General features: G+C 39.9%; 2 protein-coding genes across 4 annotated transcripts in view; both read right to left on the reverse strand.

Annotated features, from left to right (window-relative positions):
* Window positions 1–10,760, reverse strand: part of LOC118426376 (clustered mitochondria protein homolog) — a 39,842-nt gene extending 29,082 nt beyond the window's left edge. Inside the window, exons 1-4 of one of the 3 annotated variants that reach the window (XM_035835717.1) lie at window positions 10,470–10,760; window positions 2,804–3,072; window positions 946–1,117; window positions 264–404 (exon numbers count right to left, since the gene is read on the reverse strand). In XM_035835717.1, coding sequence (XP_035691610.1) covers window positions 264–404; window positions 946–1,117; window positions 2,804–3,072; window positions 10,470–10,608 — 721 coding nt within the window. In that variant the 5' untranslated portion in view covers window positions 10,609–10,760. Of the gene's footprint in view, window positions 1–263; window positions 405–945; window positions 1,118–2,803; window positions 3,073–6,149; window positions 6,608–10,469 lie in introns of those variants that run through there. The other 2 variants (XM_035835716.1, XM_035835718.1) reach the window with 2 other exon arrangements.
* Window positions 10,761–15,638: 4,878 nt separating this feature from the next.
* Window positions 15,639–22,265, reverse strand: part of LOC118426121 (nascent polypeptide-associated complex subunit alpha, muscle-specific form-like) — a 16,536-nt gene continuing 9,909 nt past the window's right edge. The window contains exons 5-6 of the mRNA XM_035835380.1: window positions 20,545–20,725; window positions 15,639–20,244 (exon numbers count right to left, since the gene is read on the reverse strand). Coding sequence (XP_035691273.1) covers window positions 18,470–20,244; window positions 20,545–20,725 — 1,956 coding nt within the window. The 3' untranslated portion in view covers window positions 15,639–18,469. The remainder of the gene's footprint in view (window positions 20,245–20,544; window positions 20,726–22,265) is intronic.

A 22,265-nucleotide genomic window follows, 5' to 3' on the forward strand; every position in this document is an offset into this window, starting at 1 on the left:
TTTCTTCAACTGTTTCATGTCATGAAGTTCAGTTTTTTTTTTACAAATGGGGCAACATTTTTTTCATACCAACAAGCAAATTTCTGTCCTAACAAAGAAGGCGCCGCATTCAATGTAAATAAAGAACAAGCTCATTTCACAAGGATCAGAGGACTGATCAAAAGCTTGTTGGTGAGCGCTTCATTCTGTGTGCAGAAGAAGTTAAGTCTAATATTGCAACAGTCAAGCATAGAACAAGCTGTTTTTGAAATTGCTGAACCTACCGATGTCCCCCTCAGTGATGACATTGAGGAAGGATAGGGAGCTACAGTCCATGCCGTTGTAGGCGTCGGCAGGGTCCAGTGACTTCAGTAGGTCCCGAACATGGCGCATGTGGATCCTCGCCTCGCGTACTGTGTAGGGCTCTGGGAAACAAAACATAAACATAAAGTATGGATGTTTATTACAGGAACATTATGTGGCATCGACCACGTTCAAGTACCCACTACACTTATAGCTTATTGAAAGAGTATAGGACCATCCCATTATATGTGAGGGCATCTAGCCTGTCAGTCTGGTCTTACAAGGCTTGTACTTAAGAGAGAATCTTAGACATTGACAAGCTTAAGTGGATGAGCTTAATTCAACAGGTGTGTTATGCCTAAAACTGGTTTGTTGTTTATGCAAAATGAGAATGAAACATCAAGAAAAAAAATCTGGTTTTGGCGTGAGCCAGCTCATCAGCCTGGGGTTACCGTATTCAGCGCAGTCTTCAAACGACTACAGAATTTGTACATTAGAAAAAAAAACTGGAGAAACATATTACAGTTGAGGACTTCACTTTGATCCACATTTATCGTAATGTAGAAGGTTTTTCAACCAAACCTATTAGTTTCTTTTAACAAAGGTGTCAAACACATTCAAATATGAAGACAAAAACTTCTTCTGCACTTATGTTCTTCTTACCTTCCACCACCTTGAGCACAGAGCCTTCCTGTAGACCCTCGATGTTCTTCAGTTCGGCGAAGTTGTCCAGCACGTTTCCTTCAAACTGCAGGGAGAAGCAGGTGCGATGACAGGTGTCCTCCCTGTCCATCAACACCTGGTGGATCTCCTGTACCATCTCCTGGGAACTCACCTGGACAGGGAACACAATACACCATTGTTATCACATACTGCCAGCTACTCATGGTTAAGTTCAAAGTTAAAATCCCTCCCACACCAAAGAACCCAGCACACTCATCGAAAAAAGAGTAGAGCACCTTCCCAGTGTGTGTAGTGGTCTCAAACCATTCCAGCTTAAATGGGGTATGTAAGAAATTTTCCAGAGCAGCCTTGGTAACCCCTGCTTCGCCTATTGGGTCAGTCCTTACTCTTAGTGAGCAATTTAGCTGGTCTCAATCATGATATTTCTGACCTACGGAAAAGAGATGCTGTTACAGATGTACAATGTAACCCGTGACCTTGGAGTTGGTATGGTAGTAGTGTGTGCTCAACTAACAAACTCTTTCCCAACTGCTAAGTGCCAAGCAGAGAAAGTAGTATGTCCCATTTTTAAAGTCTTTGATCACCCAAACTCATGGTATTCGACTTGTAAAAATGAGACAACGGCCTTTAATTATTGACAAGACTGCTAATAATACAACTACTGGATACATATGTAAGAATTGACAGCTAGCTGTGTTACTATACAATACACCATTGTTATATACTGTCACATACTCATGGGCACATTTAAAAAGATGTATAATAATTATATTCTATGCTATAATGTAGCAGAGAAGAGGGGGGGCATTGGGCATATACTAGGTTTTATGTTTTTGACGTGTATTCTTTCCAATATATAACCAGGACAGATAAGTTATGCAAACAGGTATCTAAATAGGCTCTAAAATCATAGAAACAAGGTTTGTGAAAGGAAGTCGTTGAGAGAAAGAAATTGAAGTGACTGACAAATGCAAGAATGCATTTTACCCTGCCCCCTGTTGGTCCTAAAAGGAAATAAAATTGGAAAAGGTACTTTGCTCTTTCTAACATCTGGAATTATATAAGTATTTATATAGGCACTGAAAATCAGAGAAACAATGTGAAGGAGAAATGAGAGAAAGAAATGACAATGGCTGACTGATTCAAGAATACAATGCAAGAATTTATATCCTATCCCCTGTTGGTCCCAAAAGGGAATACAATTGAACAAGGAACTCTGCTTTTACTGTATAACATCTGGAATTATTCACACAAGCATAATAATGATGTATGCTGCATTATACAACAAAGAACCAGACAAATTTTTGAGACAGAAGCTTTCGCCCCAATTCAAATCAAACACATTGATATTAGAATTTTTTTGATAACATGAAATTTTTGTAGCTGCAATTACAATAAAAAGAAGGAATAGTTATCTACTCATTTTCATCACAGAATGGGATGGAAAATTTTGGGAGGAAAAATACTACATTATCAGGGCTCAAAATACTGGGTGCATGTGCACCTTGGTGCACCCAAAACTGTAGCTGTGCACCATTTTTTTTGTGGGTGCACCAGTGCACCCAAATATTTTTTGGAGATTTATGTATGTAAAAATATCATAAGTATAAACGATATTCTTGACATCTAAGTGTTAAAAAGATAATAAAATGTCTGTGATATTACTTGTCTGAAATTGGAATTTGTGTTCATCAAATTGTGCATGTGCCACAAATTGTGTGCGTGCCATGCCGACATTTCATGTGGTGCACCCCAAAATGTTTTTGTGCACCCAATTTTTTAGCTTGGGTGCATCAGTTATGGCAAATATTGGCCTTATTCTTTTCTTGTACTTTACCTGCAACTCAAATGGCTCGATTCCCGGCGCGACGACCTTGATGTTGAAGCCCATGTCCTGAATCACGATGACTTCCTGGTCGTCTTTCTCTACCCTCTCCCCTTCCGATGATCCCTTTCTCGCTTCTTCCACCGCCAGGCCGTCTTCCGGACCTCTCGCGGCGTCCTTCCCATTCTGCTCGTGGTGGTTGTTGACATGTCCGTTCTGCTGAGACTCGGGAATGAGGGGAGGGCTGGTCATTTCCGGAACGGCCTGCGGACTGTCCGCACCTAGAAATGTGCAGAGATGACAGTGAACTTGAGAAATACATGTCGAACGACCAGTAGCATCTGTTTCGATTTATGACCTATCAAGTTTTGGTCATAGAATCTATACGCAAATGGTACACATACATTGCTGGTCATGATAGTCACAAATACAGTCTTGCTCAGTAAAATATCAAGGCAAAAAGAAAATGATACTGACATTAGATTATTATTATACATATTCCAGTAATACAATCAAAACCGAAAACAATTCAAGACAAAAAAATTGCACAAAAAAAATCCATTTCTTCCAATAATCAAGCACTTTTGCACAATATCATGGTCTTTAACTGAACAAAAATACCCTAAACGATATCAATACAATTTAGGTGTCCTCACAAGTTATGCTGTTTTTCTACACACAAACACACGTACCCACAAACGCTACCTAAAATATAACCTTCTTGGCGAAGGTAACGATTCAATAAACATAAACCTACGTACATGGCCCACACACAGGATACCACATCGTATACATTTTTGCTATCAGTCAATGGCTCCTATATCAAATGGCTAGAATAAGGTGTAAACCCTACAAGCCACTGTCATATCCAGCTGTTCTCAATGGCTGAGGCATTCCCACAACCGCTGTTACCATGGCAACTGACAGGACGTCCCAAAGATTTGGGCCCTAATCGTCATTGCGGCTCTAATTTGGAAAGTGTCAAAAGGGAAACTCCGTTGTCATGGAATGAAATTGCACAACCGCAACAGCCTACCAAATACTAGGCCGGGTACATGTGTTGAACTTGAAGAAATAAATGTACAAATAGGACTACATATTATGTAACATGCTATACACAAGTTTAACAAGAGCTAAGCCTGCAATACTGCAAATTTTTTGGGAGGTTTTACCTAAAAGTTAACCTTTTTGGGGAGGTTTTATTCAATTTCATTTTTGCAGTGTCTCTGCTTGGAGAAATAATGACATTGCAAATATGTGTTTTTATTTCGACCTTGAACTAAAAATTGCACAATGCACAAACCTCTTTTCCAATTTCACTGTGAAATTAAACACCAAAAGAAAATTAATTTATAATTACAGTACCATGGTTTACCGATACAACTGTGGCCTTGATGATATCAAATTGAGAATTCGCTATTTCTAAATTCTATAATCATAAATTGTTATAGAAAGGCTGTCTCCTTTATAAAGATAAACTTGACAGTCATAATCATCATTGCATGTCTTCCTGACCACATGCATGTACCAAGCACATGACCTTGACCAACTGCCAGCGAAGGGTACAGAAATACGAGCTGTTTGGACAGAGGGATCAGATTGCCCCTGGCACTTGACCAATAACAGAGTCATGGCAGCCTGACTTGTGGAAATGTACTGTACTATCTTGTTCTGGGGGGTCACTCAAATTACGTAAAAAAATGACGTAGTATACCTTTAAAGTACACCAGCTGGGAATTTCACACTTCATAATAACCTCACACTATTTCAAGGTCAATCAACATATTTAAATTAATTTCCATGCATAAAGCAATATACATTTTTAGCAACCACATTTAGGACGTAAAAACTAAACTATGCTCGTTGATACAAAGAAATGCTAAGCTTGTATTTTTAATAATAAGGGATGAACAATATAATATAGTATTGTAACTTTTGTGGTACTTAATTTTTGCCCTGAGGAAGGTGACAGACATTCATCAGAGGTATTCCATTTGATATTATCATGTCCTGTTCATATATCTGCCTACGTTGGCCAATTTATTTACAACTCATTGCAAAAACGAGATAATGCTTTATGATACTCACTAGATTGTTTATACTGTTATATTATATTACATTAGTTGTTAGTTATTTGTATTAGTATATAGTTGTTCACATTGCCATACATTGTAACTGTTACAATTGTTGCGCAATAAAGTCGTTGATCTTGAATATACCAGCTATAACACGGTAGAACTCTGCTATCCAATAATACTGCAGTATCTCTGTCATTCAGGATTCATTAATAAAGCAGACGCAACATGTGTTGTACAAGTGCTTTTGGTTTCGGCCAGTAGGGAGGGATGACCAAATACAGCGACGAATAATTAGCCTGGATGCCTTCCAGCCTCAAAGCTTCAGTTCTCTGTCAATCAATCAATCAATCGTTCTCTGTGTGCGACATTTTAAACAGACCGCTTTTGGTTACTGCAAAAATGGACAAAAGCTCTAATTTTTCAAGCATTTACGAGACAACCACACACATGTCGTGGTGCAATCTTTCGAAGCAATAGCAATCAACTTTTACTAGGACAGTAGCCCAGATAGAGTGACGAAAGAAAAATGTTTGCGAGACAGAAGTTCAAGAACACGCTGACAAGTCAAGAGTAGACTTGAAGCTAAGGATGCATACCGAATGAAACTAACACAGGGTTTAAATTTGTATATACACGCCTGTGCGTTGACAGACATACCAATGTTAGCCTATTGTTAACCCAGTTAGAGTGACGGAGGAAGAATGTTTGCGAGACAGAAGTTCAAGAACATGCTGACAAGTCAAGAGTAGACTTGAAGCTAAGGATGCATACCCAATGAAACTAACACATGGTTTAACATTTGTATATACACGCCTGTGCATTGACATACATACCAATGTTAGCCAATTGTTAACCCAGTTAGAGTGACGGAGGAAGAATGTTTGCGAGACAGAAGTTCAAGAACACGCTGACAAGTCAAGGGTAGACTTGAAGCTAAGGATGCATACCGAATAAATCTAACACAGGGTTAACATTTGTATATATACATTGACAGACATACCAATGTTAGCCTTAAATAAAGGGACTGAGAATATAATGGACCAGGTGTATACCTGGCGTAGGGAGAACTAAGTGTGTATCGTTAATGGAAGTGTAGTTTCACATACATTTAGGGATACATTTGTATACATCAAGATAGAAGTGCTAATTCCTGATACCTGCCCTGCATTAGTAATACATGTGCAGCTGTGAAACATGTGACATGAATCTGGCTATGGACATTTGCAATTAGTCATGCTAAAATTAAAAGCTCAGAGAGAAACCGATATCAACCAGTATACCTTCTGATGATTTCGTCGTAAGATGCGATTCCGGAATAAGGTCTGGTACGGAACTAAACAAGCTGGTCTCCGAAGGGTTTACGGAGCCGTAGTAATCGTCGGTGGCGTCCGACTTGTCCTGTTGCAGTATTGGATGCGATTCCTCGTCTCTTATCCGTAGCTTCGACATCTTTTCTCGCAGTACAACCCAACATGCACACGCACAGCTGTTGCCCATACTCGTGGTGCCGCCGCTTTGCGTAAGGTGTTAACCGACGGCAGTGGCGTAACACAGACCAGCTTACGTTACCCAGCAAAACATCATGAATGGGGCCAACAAAACATGGCCGAAACTTGAGAAACGCGAGCAAGACGGGGGCGAGAGGACGCACAATGGGAGAGCTTTCAATCCATAGACGCAACGATATGATTAAACATGTACCCTTCCGTCAAAGCCAAAGGAGTTTTCCGTGACCTCTTTAGAATGCTTGATGGCAGTGATCTGCCAAATGCCTGTTGTATAACTGGGGTGCCATTGGGTATCACCTTACACTCTAGAGGAGGGGTGGTAGGCCAATATGGGTAATGTTATCTAGACAAATTACCTTTAGAAGACTAAACTACCAAATGTGGCACATATTTGAAAGACATTACATGAGAAGTTTGAGGAGTATTTTTTTTACATACTCAACCACAGCATATTGTACAAGTATCAGAAAAATGAAAACTTTTATTGACAATACATACATTCTAAAAAAAGCTGTCACTAAAGTTGTAATATGTGAGGTTTAAAACCTTTTCAAGTTCATATTTATTTATCCAAAGTATATAAATCCTAAGAAATAATATGATTGGACTGAGCCTCAACTTAAAAAAAGGCTCGAGCAACAAAACCAAGCTTAAGACACCTGCCATGTTTCTTCACTTCACCTTGAACTTCAAGTTGAAGTTGAACCCTAGGATCTGACCTCACAGGTCAATGACCTAATGGTCACTTTTTCAGGTGAGTTCTACTTTAAGACACTTCAGTCAACCCACAGTTTCAAAATAAAAGCAGAAAAATACACTCATTTGATTGGCACATAGCAACTCTCTCATCATTGGTCAAATACTAATTGTCAATTCTCTCATTGGTTGAACTGCTAATTATGATGGACAATCAGGAACTGTCTAACCTTCAACCTTGAATGTGGACAAACTGTCTAAAAGTAAAGCAGAAGCGCAAGAAACTAAACTTTTCAGGATAAACTGAAATAGCCATGCACTCAACATTTCAAGTGGTATAAAAACAGATATTATAACGATTTATAAGTACACACGAGTCTAATGAGTTTGTAATAGATTTATCTATCAACAGAAAAGGAACTACTGACTACAACAAGATTTACAAGGGGTGTCTACAACGACCTCTAAATGACCTGCTGCCCACATGTGTGTCACAGACAGTAAATTTCATGGGGAAATAGAGAGGAGAGAACCCTGGTGGTGAGAATAGGATCCTAGTGTCTTCCTCAAGGATTTACCATCTGTATAGTGAACAGCTGCAGGTAGAGATTGATAGATGGGTGTTCAGTAAGTTATGGAAAGGCCATAGCAAATTTATGGATGACATCCACTACAGACCACAAATTGAATGCAAGAGCAGAAAAAATATTGACAAGATGCGTAAAAAAAGACAAGTCACAATGACTACATTTTTAAAACAGAGACTGTAAACGATGTAACAAGAATTGAAGCGACAAGCCAACAAGTCTTATTATCCAGTATTCAAGATTGCAGAAAGTGACACCATAGTGGTGACCTTCTATCACTGGTACCCTGAATGCTATCACACAAGTGACACCACTTCCACAAAACTACCAAACTTGTTTCACTTCTACAACTACACAAGCTAATTCCTCACTAAGGGTATACTTTTACAAGTACAATGATCAAGGCTACCACAACATATTTTCCCATTTCAATACTTGTCATGCTGACCATCATCGCGTGCATGGATGTAAATTTCCATAACATTTACTTGCTACATGGATCTCTGCCTCAAGATCTTACAGATACGTAAGAAAAATAACAACAAGGCTATAAAATCCTACTACAACATTCAGCTCTATGATGACAGGGCATTGCCAAGGAGCTTTCCATGTCACAAGTTTTTTTTTTTTTTAAAGCTGCTGAGTAATTCTTTTACCAGTAGCAGTTACCAGTATGTTGCTTGATTTCTGATCTGGATACTACAAATATAGAATATAGAATTTCTATAGTTCTTTTTTTTTGTAGAACATAGATTCACATTTTACAACAAAGACAAAAGATATAAAGTACCAGTGTCACAGAAGAGCTTACAATAGAATAAAATAGAATAGGATAGGATAGGATAGGATAGTATAGGATAGGATAGGATAGAATAGAACAACATGCAATAGAATAGACTAAAATAGAGTGCGGAACCACAGATTTCACTTGAAAATAAATTTCTACATATTAATGAATTACATCACACAGCCACTAAAGCTAATGATTTATTCAATCATAGACCTGTCATTTTTAAAATGATTTTGTGGTATTATATTTTTCTTCAAACAGAAGAAAACAACTTTACCATTTATGCAACATGCTACCTTTAACTGGGAGACTGTAAGGCGTCTGTACCAAAAAAGGGGAAGAGAAAAATCTTTGACGTTGTCAAGCAAATGTCTCCATTGCCATTGGCAATTTAATTCCCTCTGGACAAAAACCGCAGAAGGATAGCTAGCAGGTGTACTGTAGTATTCTATACATCTTTGATTTCATCTTAATAAACAGCTAAAGTGTGTTGCTAAGTGAGAACACTTGATAGAAGTGTAGCCACTGTTTTCCCTGTATCTAAAAAAACACTGGTCATTGATACCTAAATAGCAATTTATTTATTCATTTATTTATGATAGCAATTAACATAGGATAGCTGTCCTACCCACCATTTACATTGCTAATTCAGTCGTAACTTTCCGAATCCTTTAAACTTACAATACAGTTATAAACTAAGTAAACTAAAATGCATGAGGACACTTGTCTTTTGATGACCAACTATAGTTTTGTGTATAAATTAATAGATATATTTATCCTTCATTAGATAGGACAAGCAGTGTTTTACTTCAGTAGGAAGCAGGCTGAATAAAAATTTTCTAACTGGAACTTAGTGGAAGCTATGTGACTCTACTGCCCACCCAAAAAAAGTCTAGGTCGGCAGGTTTTTCTAGGGTAGGTAAACACAATTTTTTTTCCTAGGCCTTATTGTGAAATTAAAGGCATTTATGGTAACCCTTGCAACTATAATGCATCAATCACGTAATAGTACGGTAATACGTAACTGTTATCTACTGTAATACCATTTCTTGTCACCGAACTCCGACTACAGAAACCTGAGAAACAATAGACTCAGGTGAAGGTAAATACCTACCTGCACACCTGACCCAGTCAGCCGTTACCAGGTGAACAATAGCTCACCTGGCTTGAGCCAACAGACGGTAGATCAGTTACTACGACTTGCTACTATCGCTCGTCGGCTTGCGCAACCGACGCCATACTAATACGTACAAATCTATTATAGCTCCAACACATAAATTCTATATCCAATGCTTTTTGAAAATCAACTGACAGATGTTATCACAATGTCATTAAAGTCAGAAATTTACATTTCTTCTGCCATAAAACCATACTAAATCATGTCAACTATGCTAATTGATATCATGAGCCTATAACACTATTTTATCGTGGAATTGATAATTTCAAACATAAATTTCTTCCCCTATCCCCCAAAAACAGCTGACACGCCCCCCTCCCCCCGAATTGTCAGCCTGTTCAAAGGTCATCCCAATTTCCCACAATGCCATCAACCGGCATGACCTTGCTCCAACAACGTGGAACTTCAAAACCCTCACAAAATCTTTTTTAAAAAAGAAACGACACAATCTTCACAGAATCTCAAGAAACAAGAAAGAGAGAAAGTAGATTCATGTAATGTTTCGTAACGACATCGACCTCGTGACGGCGTATGTAGTGAGCGCTTGCGTCGACGACTTTATGCAACCTCAGTTCGAGATTACATTATTTTGTAGGTCACCCCTCCTCATTTGCGATTGGAACCACGCGATCGTAGATTCTTGTAATGCTTTCTTCTCAAAAAAGAAAAATATTCGAGTAAAAGCTTTATGAAACCATTGTTTAATGTACTGAACGATTATCAGAACGGCAGTTAAGTCTTTTATAAGAGAGTGTGTGGCTAGCTAGTAGAAGCACCGGCGCAACTCGCTGCATGCCGGCCGCGTACACTTCCTTCGCGAACGGGAAAAAAACGCAACTTACCTCCATTTTTTACCGAACTGGATAACGTGGCAGCTTTCTGGGTCCCTCCTTCATCTCCCACCTCTTCCTGGATGTGATTTGAGGGGTTGGAAGTGTCGTTTTGGACCACAGAATCGCCGGTCATTTCTGGATGCTCCATGTAGGTAGCACCAACTGCACTGGAGTGAACTCGAATGGCCCCCACGTGTAAATTACCTCCACCTCCTACGTCATCACTTCTGCCCTTATATGGAGCGCGAGTAGTCCAACCGGAGCTTTCGAAATGTCCTTGAAAGGGGGGGTGGGCCTTATGAAATAATTACTGAATTAGCAATTTCTGCGATTTTTGTTGAAATATACATATCAAAGCTACTGTAAGAATCGCCTGATAAACAACAGAAGAACACAAATGCAAGTAGTCCGAACCAGAGCTTTTTTAACGGGATGGGCCTCATGAAAAAACATTTTCGGGAGATTTTTGTTAAAATTAGGCCACACCAATTTTATTTGTTGTTTCTCGGATTTTCCGACACTATTTTCTCCGATTTGAAAAAAAAAGAAGACTTTTTGAATTGATGGCCACACATCGTGTTGACAAAATTCCACTGCCTCTCCTTTCTCAAATTAACTATGGGCTTCAAATCCCAGTAGCTGTACGTGCCTATTTTGGACGGTACGTTTATCATTTTTCTTCAAACTTTGTACTTTGCTACCAGGGACCCCCTAAATGTTGAAAGTTTAGGTTTTCCTGTCCGATCCCTCCTACCCCCAACTTTTTGAAAAGTTTTTTTTTTCTTTTGATTTTTTTTTTGACCGATTGACCCAATTTATCTTCTGAAAAAAAAAAATCCGAGAGACAACAAATAAAATTGTTGTGGACTTATGACGATGATGCTACAGTAAAGAATTTCCTGATAAACATCAGAAGAACACAAATAAAAATGCAAGCAGTCCAACCAGGTCAACCAGAACATTCAAAAAGGGGGTGGTCCTTCCGAAATATTTGACGGTACGTATTTCGTGTGGCTTTAGCTCAATTATACACTATGATACAACAAGAATTGCCTGATAAACAACAGAAGAACACATGACAAGTGCGAGTACAAGATCTAGAGCTTTCTAAATGTCCTTAAAAAGGGGGATGGGCCTTACAAAGTAATGTTATCAATAAGAATTTAGTGATAAACATCGGAGGAACTAGAGTGCGACTAGTCTAACCAGATTTTTTTTAAAAGACGTCCTTCAAAAAGGGGGTGGCTCTTTTGAAATGCTTTAAACTTAATTGATAGAAGTGTACAAATTTCGTTTGGTTCTTTGTCAAATATACATATATGAATATGATACAGTGTAAAATGCATATGGTGTGATATTATGGATCAACAGACAGAAAAAACAGGATTGTGTGAGTAGTGCAACCGATGCAACCCAACCTAACCAGGGATTGATTTTGAGACGTCCCCTAAAGTGGGATCGGCCTTGCGAAATAACTGTTTAGAGCCAATTCCAAAACATCACACGGTCGGTTTTTCAGCTACTAGCATTTGCAATGGGTTCGGGGTTTTATCCAGTTGTATCGGGGTTTTATCCGTATACTATTCAAAAAGTTTTAAGAACGTTGCCAATTTAGCGATTTTTGTTCAAATGTGAAACATCATAATATCACATCATGAATTGACCGATGATAAAAAGTAAAGCGACAAACGAAAACGAGCATATAACATATGAATATGGAAAATGAATGTGCGTGGACATTGGACAATCTTCCAGCAAATGTACGAATCTGGGATATTCTTCAGTTTGCACACGTCTAGGTTATGATCGATGTGATAGATACTGATACCATCAGTTCAGCTCTCTTTTTTTCGTTGATCAATTTTTCTAGTCGCTTGCCGCTAGCTTATAGCGAAAACGTCAGGAAGAATGGTCCTTTCAGAAAATCGTCAGTGCCATTTCTCTGAAAAATATTAAAACAGCATCTAGTTACCGGCTTTCTTCGGACAAAACCAATTGAATGTCCTTGGGCGTAATCTAGGCCATGTTCACTGCTAGCTGAACGCTTCACTGGAGCCATGGAGAAAAGCGACTTCTTTCAGAACGTAACATAAATGCAGGTTGCTGTGACTCCCGCTTTACATGAAGATCATCAAATTGTACGTACATCATATAGTAGTTGAATTTTACCAAGATTTGATACGGTGAAGTTTCGCGGTGAATTCTATCGATTCAAATGAAAGAAATTCAAGCATCTCTGCATATTGGGGACGCATTTGCATATATAGGGGCTTTTGAAAGTATAAAGTATACTATAAGTTTAACCATACGTGAGATATAAGGATGATGTTCTTTTCCGATTGCGTATACTACCGTTCTCTGATGGATCTCGCCTAACGCGGGGCGCTGTAACTTCGGATGCTCTGTAACTTTTCAATTGTCTCATTATGCAGAAGTGAACCATGTTTGTTTTCATCCACAGTGCTGGACTGAAATCGTTAAAAACCAAAGTTAGTGCATGTAGCTGTCGTTTGGATGAAACACTGATTTGTGTACAGTAACAAATTTTTGCGTCAACAACAAAATCAACGCATTGAAAATGGCTACGTTCGACGCAAGGTCATTACAAAGTGCCAACCTTTCTGATTAACTTATTCAACTATCATCATGAAGTTCGTTTCACAGAGGCATATAAAACTATACAAAACACAAGCATCGGGGGTCTTGTACATCGACTACCTGAGTTTTTTTAGGTTTTCTGTTAAAACTAATGTGTATTTTGTTGTATGTTTTAGTTGCCATATCTGCATCATTTTATTTCACTTATATTGATAATAATAGGAAGAGTAGCGATCACTAATAGAAATCTCAATAAAACAAACTAACCAATTAATGACCGCCGTATGCTGAAAACAGGGGCTACTTGGAAACACTGCTATCAGAAAACAGCACATAAGATCTTCCAAAATGGTAGCCTCCACTAGGCCCTCTTGGCCAAATGTTCCACAAAACATACTTCTTTGTAGAAAATGGACCATTGTTTTGAGTACCGTCCATTCACATATTTTCACATACTGAATTGGGTCCAGGTTCAGGTCCGGACCTGGACCTGATCTTCTGGACCTGAACCGTACCTGGACCTGAATATTCTGTACCGGTACCCACCCCTATATACTAATACTATACTATGTACATTTGGGCTGGGTATCGGTACAGCGTACCGGTATAGCGTACCGGTACAAAACCAGTTTTTCTTATTGGACCAGTCCAGAAAAACCGGACCTGAAAAAGTTAGTTGGACCGGAAATTGGACCGATTAGAAAATTACCAGATTATTCTATCAGGCATTCACACGTTTTCCCGGCGCTTGCAGGTGGAACAAAATAACAAGAGTGAATTTGAGTAGAGTTTATAGTAATTTCTACCAAGTTTTACAGTCAATCGTATAGGTGTAGTTGCAGGTGCAGTAGGAGTTTAAAACACCAGTGCAAGTCAAATACTCCACCAAACAGATTTCTTTGTAGTGAAATGGACCAATGGTCCAGGTTCAGGTGCGGACCTGATCCTTTGGACCTGAACCGGACTTGGACCTGAATTTTCTGTACCGGTACCCACCCATATTCCCCTCCGTACTATGCACAGAGGCTAGTGGGGAAGATTGTGACTGCCTTATCATGTGCGCTGTTTTCTGTCTGCCGGTGGTTGGCCCGGTAGACAGAAAACTTAGGCATACATGTATACATAAAAAGAAGGTCACAATCGTCCCCACCAACTGTTTGGAGAGTACTTCAGTGCCCCATAGTCTCTATCAGAATCTCGCCTGGCCGAATAGGATCGAATAGTAATAGGGTGTAATCTCCAAGCAGATCCTACGGTGCCATAAGATATCAAAGCTGGCCAGGGAGCATAGCCGGCTAAGAGAGTCGGGAAGTTTGATACTATACATTACGCACCGTGGGTCTGGTTGGAGATTAGTAATACGGGACTTTGGCCAGTTAGGAATAAAAGTCTAGTAGGAGTTACAGTCAAACCTGTATTAGCGGCCACCTTTGCATAGCAACCACCTGGCCATAGTGGCCACTTTTTGTCGGTCCCTTGGATTCGTAATGATTAAGAAATAGGCTTAGCGGTCAACTGTCTAACGCGGCCACGGCTACAAGATGTCCGGTCCCGTTGATACAGAAACACTGCCTATTGCAACCTTACTGCAGCCTTATGTCTTCCTGCACCGAGTTTAAAATTGTAGTTTGCGAGGATTTGGAGTTCCTGACAGGGTCATTTTGGCGGTAGCAGAAGGTATGCATGCCTTGAGCATTAATTCAAAGTGCAAGTCTTTGTCGGTGAATTTACCGATCGAGACAATGTTACTTGGTGAGAAAGATTAGCGGGAACTGAAATCATGTGTAGCTTAATCTCCAAGCAGATCCTACGGTGCCATAAGATAGTATCAAAGCTGGCCAAGGAGTGTAGCCGGCCAAGGGAGTCAAACGGGAAGTATACATTACACACAGTGGATCTGGTTCGAGATTAGTGTAGCTTGCTCATGGTCAATTGAGCAATATTTTCTCTATAGTGGCCACCTGTCTATAGTGGCCATATTTCTCCAGTCCCTTGAGTGGCCTAGGGGCTAACTGGCCGCCCGGTCGACTGCAATAGAATAACAGAACTCCCATGGCAACTTAGTTGTCCCAGCTGACTTGTCTGCTTGGAGACTAACTTGCCTAACACAGCCTAACACCACTCTGAAGTCCGTCGTACAAGTGGGATCCAGTAAAGCGCTCTCTGTCGACGTGTGATATCATTGCAGGGAGTCACTGAAAATTTGTCCAGGCCGTCATTTTGGTTCCACAGTTTCAAACAGAACCGGTTTAAAAACAAAACAATTTTCTGCAACTTGTAATTGGGTTTGTGGTAGCAATAAACTTTTCAAAATGTTTCCAACATATATAAATTAATTCAAACATGTTCAAATATAACTCTTAAATGTTTGAAAATTTAGAACAAATATGAGTTGAATATTCTTCCAATCAAAATATATGAAACTTATCACAAATGTTATCCAAAACCCCTTAACATTTGTGTGAAGGGGGTTTGGAAAAAAAAAAAAACTTGCAAAATTGCATGATACTATATAAAATACAAACTATATATCATCTGACTTTAGGGGAGTCAAATGAAAGAAGAAAAAAATACACACAGTTTCGAAAACAAAGAGTTCTTTAATTTTTCCAGTTTTGACATGAACACTTATGAAAGCATGATCAGTTTCAGCCTCCATCCATAGTTATGTAACATTAATAATATTCACAATCACATTTACATGAATAGAAAATAGGCAAGAAGGACAGGAAAGAATTATCATCAACAGAGTGACAAAAACAACTATCATACAAATCATACCAGATTTGGTCTGTTCTTTTTAAATACACCTTAACAACAGACATGGAAAAAAGACCATGAAACGGTGAACAGAGAGTTATATGTCTCTTCATATATGGACTATTGTATCCATTTTACTCTCTAAATGTAAACATATTCATAGAGGGCCATGGATAAAAACAAGGGGATCGGATATAACTTAGATATGAGAGAAAATAGAATTTTTGTACATTGTACATGATAAGGCAAGAGATATACACTCTTTCGAATCATCTTGCATTTTCTTTTTAAAAAATGCCTCTATGTCATGATACATTTTCTAATTACAGTAATATAAGTGTATTTTTATACATATATGTAAATGATATATACACATCCCACATGCACATCTGTATATTGTGATACACCATAGCAAAATCCACCACACTACTCTTATATTGTTACATGTGCTTGACAACTCTGGAAAATACTCGTTATGCTAATTGACTGAAATGTACTAAATAGTTGACTACCTCCAAGTCAGTAATGTTACCCAATAACACCATTTTTTCTGAATTGGACATACTAGTACCCTATTGTTACCCTTTGACTTTGATTGGGCAAACCTGGTATTGGATATTCTGCCCCCCTCCCCCTACAAATTTGTCATATTTTCGTAGAAATAGGCAACTCAATGAGAAACCACAAAGAGCAGATACTCTTCATTTTCAGGTTATGACAAGATAATTTATAATAACTATGTTACCTTCAACATAGCTAGGTTACCTAGGTGACCTCAACATGATTGCATGTATCAGGCAAATACAAAACAATTCTACAGGCTTTCTGATACATTTGTATTTCAAATATGAATGTGCAATGTAGTTGCCATGTTGGGCAAAGGAATCTGTTCTTAATTTTCACAATGTACAGTTTGAATTGCATTTCAGTGTATTCAGAATGCTACAGAACACAACTGTAAGTGGAATTTTTATCCAAAGAAATTGGCTTGAGGACAATTTTCTACTAAGAAAACTTCCGGCAATAATAAAAATAGATACAAACTGTACAAACACTACTGTTGTATTTCAACAAAAAGTTTATCTGAGCTGAATGATATCTGTCTGTAACTAAAAAGTCTGTATTTTGTAAGTGCCAAGGACAAGTTAGGCCATTCTTTCACACACGGTTCATTATCTTTTGTTTCATTTGTGAATTTGCATACTAGTATTATTTAACAAACATTTCCTGGTTTTCAATCCTGGGAAGAGTGCTATGAAGTGCGCATTTTGAAGTGCACATCTTAATTTCAGCATAACCCTTGCTAGTTTGTGTAACACACACTCTGTTGTCAGGGTTGTAACTGGCCCCTCCCCTCAGAGGAGGCTGGCAGGCTGCTATACAGGGAGATTTAATCAGGCTAATGCCTTGCCAGTCGGTGAAATCATTGGTATTGCTATAAGTGTTCTCAGAAGGCTAGTTTGCTCAAAGGTATTTGGTCTTCTGTAACACCTTAGTAAAAGGGAAGTCTTATAGCAGCCATAAAAATAATATAAACATTGTGCCTCAAGCCATGAATATCCAAAATGATGCAACTGATTACTACAACTGTGATGTATATACCAGGGGTTGATCAATAAGCAAAATATTTTGAAGCATAGACGTCAAGTATAAAGTCTTTTCTGAATGTGTACCAAAATTCATATCATTCTGATCGTTACTTTGCAGGCTACACCCAGTAACATTAGGTAAGAGAGAAGGAAAAAGAGTCGACAATTGAGCTGCGACCTGGAGTGTGCGGGTCAACTTGCTCTGCTGAAAGTCAAATACCCGCTCCTTTTTACTTGAAATGGTAAGAGAATCATTATGAAACATTTTGAAAATGTCTTTTAAAGAGTTTACGGCATTGGGAACTTGAACCACACGTCTGTTCACCCTTGTTTCTCTCGCCACTTTCCTACTGATTTTCAAAAAGACGTAGCCTGGAAAGTAATGATTGCAATGATTTGAAATTTGGAGGATATTGATAAAAGGCTTCATACCACAAAGTTGTGCAACGAAATTTGTATGAGGCAGAGAACTTATTGATATCCCCCCATATGTTAAACACACCATGCTTGGGCTTCAAGGTACATGTACAGAGAAACACAGACTGTGTTTGTTGCGCGGCAAAACATTTTGTAACAATAACTATTGTGCTGCAAAACGTCCAGTAATTTCAATGGAGTGCACTCACGCTGGATCTACTTTTTCTAGATGAATTCGAATGAAACTATGGGAGTAATGGGACCAAACTTTTGGGAAGATTTTTCATGTGAAGAAAACAGTCATAGCCAATAAATGAGGAAAGTAGGCAATATTGGGGACAAAAAACCTCTCATGATACAGATGCCTATTAAGAAAATAACATTTTTCACATTTGTAGCTTTAACAATTTGTTTAAAGAGATGTTGCATCTATGTACATATATTAATTAAGTCAATAGCCTTGCAACTATTACATGTCTTTATAAAATTTGACATTCTGATGATGCAATATGAACACACTGGCTTCTATCACTTGTTGGAACTCCCACCCACCAACTCACTCAAATTCATTTACCATTTACAAATACATTTGTACCACACTATTGCTTCATTAAGACCATAAAAATACCTACTAAAGGACCTTCATCATAGATTCTTGGTAGTGGTTACAGTATGTGTAGGTGCTACAAACGATGCGACTGTAAGGACTGGCGCGGGAACTGATATGGCTGCCATTGTCTGTCCTGCGACAGCCTGACCCGGGGGTTTCGCCATGGCCGGGTGCACGGCTGGGTGTACGTTGGCCGAGACTGGGACGGGCGAGAACCGGGTTGTCATGGTAACAGGGGAGATGTGTGAGGAGAGCGAGTTTGCTGGGAGGGCCATTCGCGCGATGGTGGCCGGCAGTAGCGGCGCGGACATGGGCAAGCGCTGGGTGGTGATGCTTAGGGGAATGGCTGCCGCCGCGGTACCACCAAGTTGGGTAGGAATGATGGTGGGTGGAATGAACGAGTGTAACGATCCGTGCGGGACCGCGTGGGGTCGCAGCGAGGTCAGGGTCATGGTTGGAGAAATGTAGGGAGTAATGGTGATAGGGGTGGTGTAGGTTACAGTGGGAGTGTTGTACAGGGAGGCCAGAGTGATGGGCGTCATGCGAGTTAGGTTGGCAATGCTGGGCTGGGTGGGGGGCAGACTTGGATGTCCAATACCAGAGTGAGAAGTGCCCAGGTGAGGGATTGAAACCGCGGGATGTAAACCGTGTTCAGTTCTGGCATCATGAGCGGCTACCACATGGAACTGGCTTGGGTGGAAGGCCTGCACGGCAGTGTGGTTCATACTTGGTCTACTGAGGTGCTCGGGCTTGGTTGGTTCGCTGGGCAGCGACGCCTGTATTGCGATACTGGCCATACTCGGACCAGGTCTCCTTGGCGGTTCATCCTCCTGCGGTTTCCTTTCCAACAACTCCTCGGGTGTGGCCTGTATTCCCACAGCCGTGGTCTTCTTCACAGCCTTATTGGGCAGAGATGTCGCCTTGGTGACAGGTTGATTGGCAGTGAGTTCTTTTACCATGGTTTGCATCCTGACTTCGGGTGCCGGAGCCAGTGCTACTCGGACCTCGACCGGAGGCTGCGGTAATGTCTGAAACGCCATAGTACTTTCTTTATTCACGAAAACTGGTTGAAGGGCACCTTGTCTCAGTATAGATGGCGGGCCAGCTGCACTGCTAGCAGCACTGGATGCAGCAATGGGTTTCTCTTTTCCTATGACATTCGGCACCGCTTGTGTTGTCGGCTTCACTTCTGTTACTACGGAGAAGGATACTCTTTTTGTGGCAGTTGCTGCAGTAGCGGCTTCAGTCCCATCCTTGATAATCGTGTAGGGGACAGTTGCAGCCTTCACATGATTATACAACGGACTAGGCTCCTTGATAGTAACAGAGGGAATTGTCGTTTTACTAATCACCGTATAAGGTGCTGTCCCTCTCACTAGTGAGTACGAAGACGTCGTTTCCTTTACAACAGTATAAGGTGCTGTCGTCTTGCCTACAACGGTATGTGACGGCAACACCTCTTTGAAAATCGTGTACGACACGTTGGCCTTTTTCGGCGGAAGTATTGGCGAACCAGCAGAGGTCTGTTTCGACGCGGTAGATGGTGCGTTCTCTGTTGCGGTAGTAGAGCTCGCCGTGACATGGTCCTTTTTCAGAACGCGGAACGGACTGGTTTCTTTGATGATGGTGTAAGGCTGTAGTGCTGGTTTCTTGAGGATTGTGTAAGAGGGCGTGTCCTTGGTAGGAAGGAGCGTGGTACACACGTCCATTGGAACCGATGCGGTTGCTCCGCCCACTGACGAGGTGAGGGCGGTCGGGTGCCACAACTTTTCCTCCTCATCTTCATTGATCTTCATATTGTCTTCACCCTCTGGAGTAGGTGGAAGAGAAACAGAAAATAGAATTGTAAGACACTAAGTCAATCCCATTCTAAAGCCGTTTTTAGAAATTGTTTGCACAGAAACAGTACAGTAAAAGTAATATGAAGCCTCCACATCTACATAAAAATATGTCTAACCCTCGACTGCTGGAAAACGACAGACAATAACTATGTTTTTTCCCACCAAAGCAGATGCTAGTGGGGGGGACACTCCTTGGTTGTGAATAAACTCTTATCTCTAATCATCAGATGAAATCATTCAAGGAGCAAGAAATCCTACGCTGTTCTTACCTGATGCTGTAGAAGTTGATGCTTGGTCGTCGTCCTGTGTCCATGGTGGTGGTTTCTCCTGGTTGTCCAGCTCTTCCCGTAACTCCATCTTCAGTTGTGCTATCCGCTGCTGCGTGGCAATCTTCTCTCTTGCTAACCGCTCCATTTCGTGCTCGTACTCTTTCTCCTTTCTCTTCAAGGCCTGGAAGATAGAAATCAACATGATACTGTTAAGAAATGCAAAGCCTTGTGGACTCTGTAAAATTGTTCACTGTGGTAGCAGGATGTTGATGGACAAATACTGTGGCCAGGTTTTACACCAGGAAAATCTTTTTAAAATTACATCAAATTGTAAGATGACAATGATAGAACTGTGCTATGCTGTAATCTATGAATAAACAGCATCCACATTTTTATTGTACTGTTATCTGTGGACTATAGAAAGTATTGAGCACAGATGACCCAACATGGTGGCGAGACACTGCTTCAATCTTGAAACCAGCAGACTAACTCCAAATAATGTTAAATGCTTAGGACTTGTGTCTTTTACATTCTTAAATGCAGAAGCAATGTATCCAGAGTGCCAACTTTTCGGCATATCTTATTACCTGGATGTCTAACCTTCGATGCCACGCAAGGTTGTTGCATTATATACACTGCAAATTAGAGCCATTTGAGGTTGTTTAGGCAGACCGGGGCTGAACAATTCAATACTAGTACATCTTAAGTGAGTGAGTAATTTTGAGTGAGTGAGTGATGGTGAATCTAAAAATATTTTCATTGCCTGCATTTGACAGCTTTTATCTTGTGTCTCACTCTGAGTATCCTCTTCTACCTAAATGCACATACACACTCAGCATTTCATGCTCCGTTTTGTACACGTCAGTCATCTTTACCACAATGGGAGAAATACATGATTTGCACAGTGTATTAGGCCTAGGAAAAAATGTTGTGTTTCCTGTTTCTCTAACCACCTAGAAAAACATGCCAACCCTAGCAGTGGAGTCACATAGCTTTGAGATAGAATTTAGGATAAATGTATCAATTAGGCCCAAAATTAAAGTTTCACATTGCAAGACAAGTGTCCTCATGTCTTTCAGTTTACTTTGTTCAACTCTATTGTAATATGTATCACTAGAGCTTTGGTCAGCCTGAAAAAAATTACAAGAAAAAAAGATAACCCTACTTACCAACCCTAATTTTTTTCTGGACTGAAATAGGAAACACATAATTTTTTCCCTAGGCCTTACAGAAATGTGGCTGATTGAGGGAGAGAGGGTCATGCTGTCAACCTGTACAATTTTCCCGGAAAGTTCATATGGAAGGCAGGAAATGTTGCTTTTTTTCCACTAACAACCTTGAACATAACTTCTACATGTACGTCATGGAAGCATTAACCTACAACTTTGACGTCAATCAAATGCAAGTCAATACAAAAGCACTCTATGGGTAAGACTTCTACTGGCACTTCAGAAATTAACCTAGGACTGGTTTACAAGTGCATTTTAGGGTTAAACGGGCCATCACGCTATTATTTCTGACACCCACGCTAAATTGAGGATCATTATGTTATCTTCAACATGTGTAAATCGGTAATGGTGCATGCACGTTGCTGGAATCAAGGAGGCCACATAGACATGTCTATGTAATTATATAAACTTCTTGCTGGAATTTACTTGTGTAATAATGTCAGATCAGATGTGAACAATGTCAATATGACCCTCAACAGTGACAAAAAATCT

This window comes from Branchiostoma floridae, chromosome 11, assembly GCF_000003815.2.
Source record: "Branchiostoma floridae strain S238N-H82 chromosome 11, Bfl_VNyyK, whole genome shotgun sequence".
NCBI classification, from domain to species: Eukaryota; Metazoa; Chordata; class Leptocardii; order Amphioxiformes; family Branchiostomatidae; genus Branchiostoma; species Branchiostoma floridae.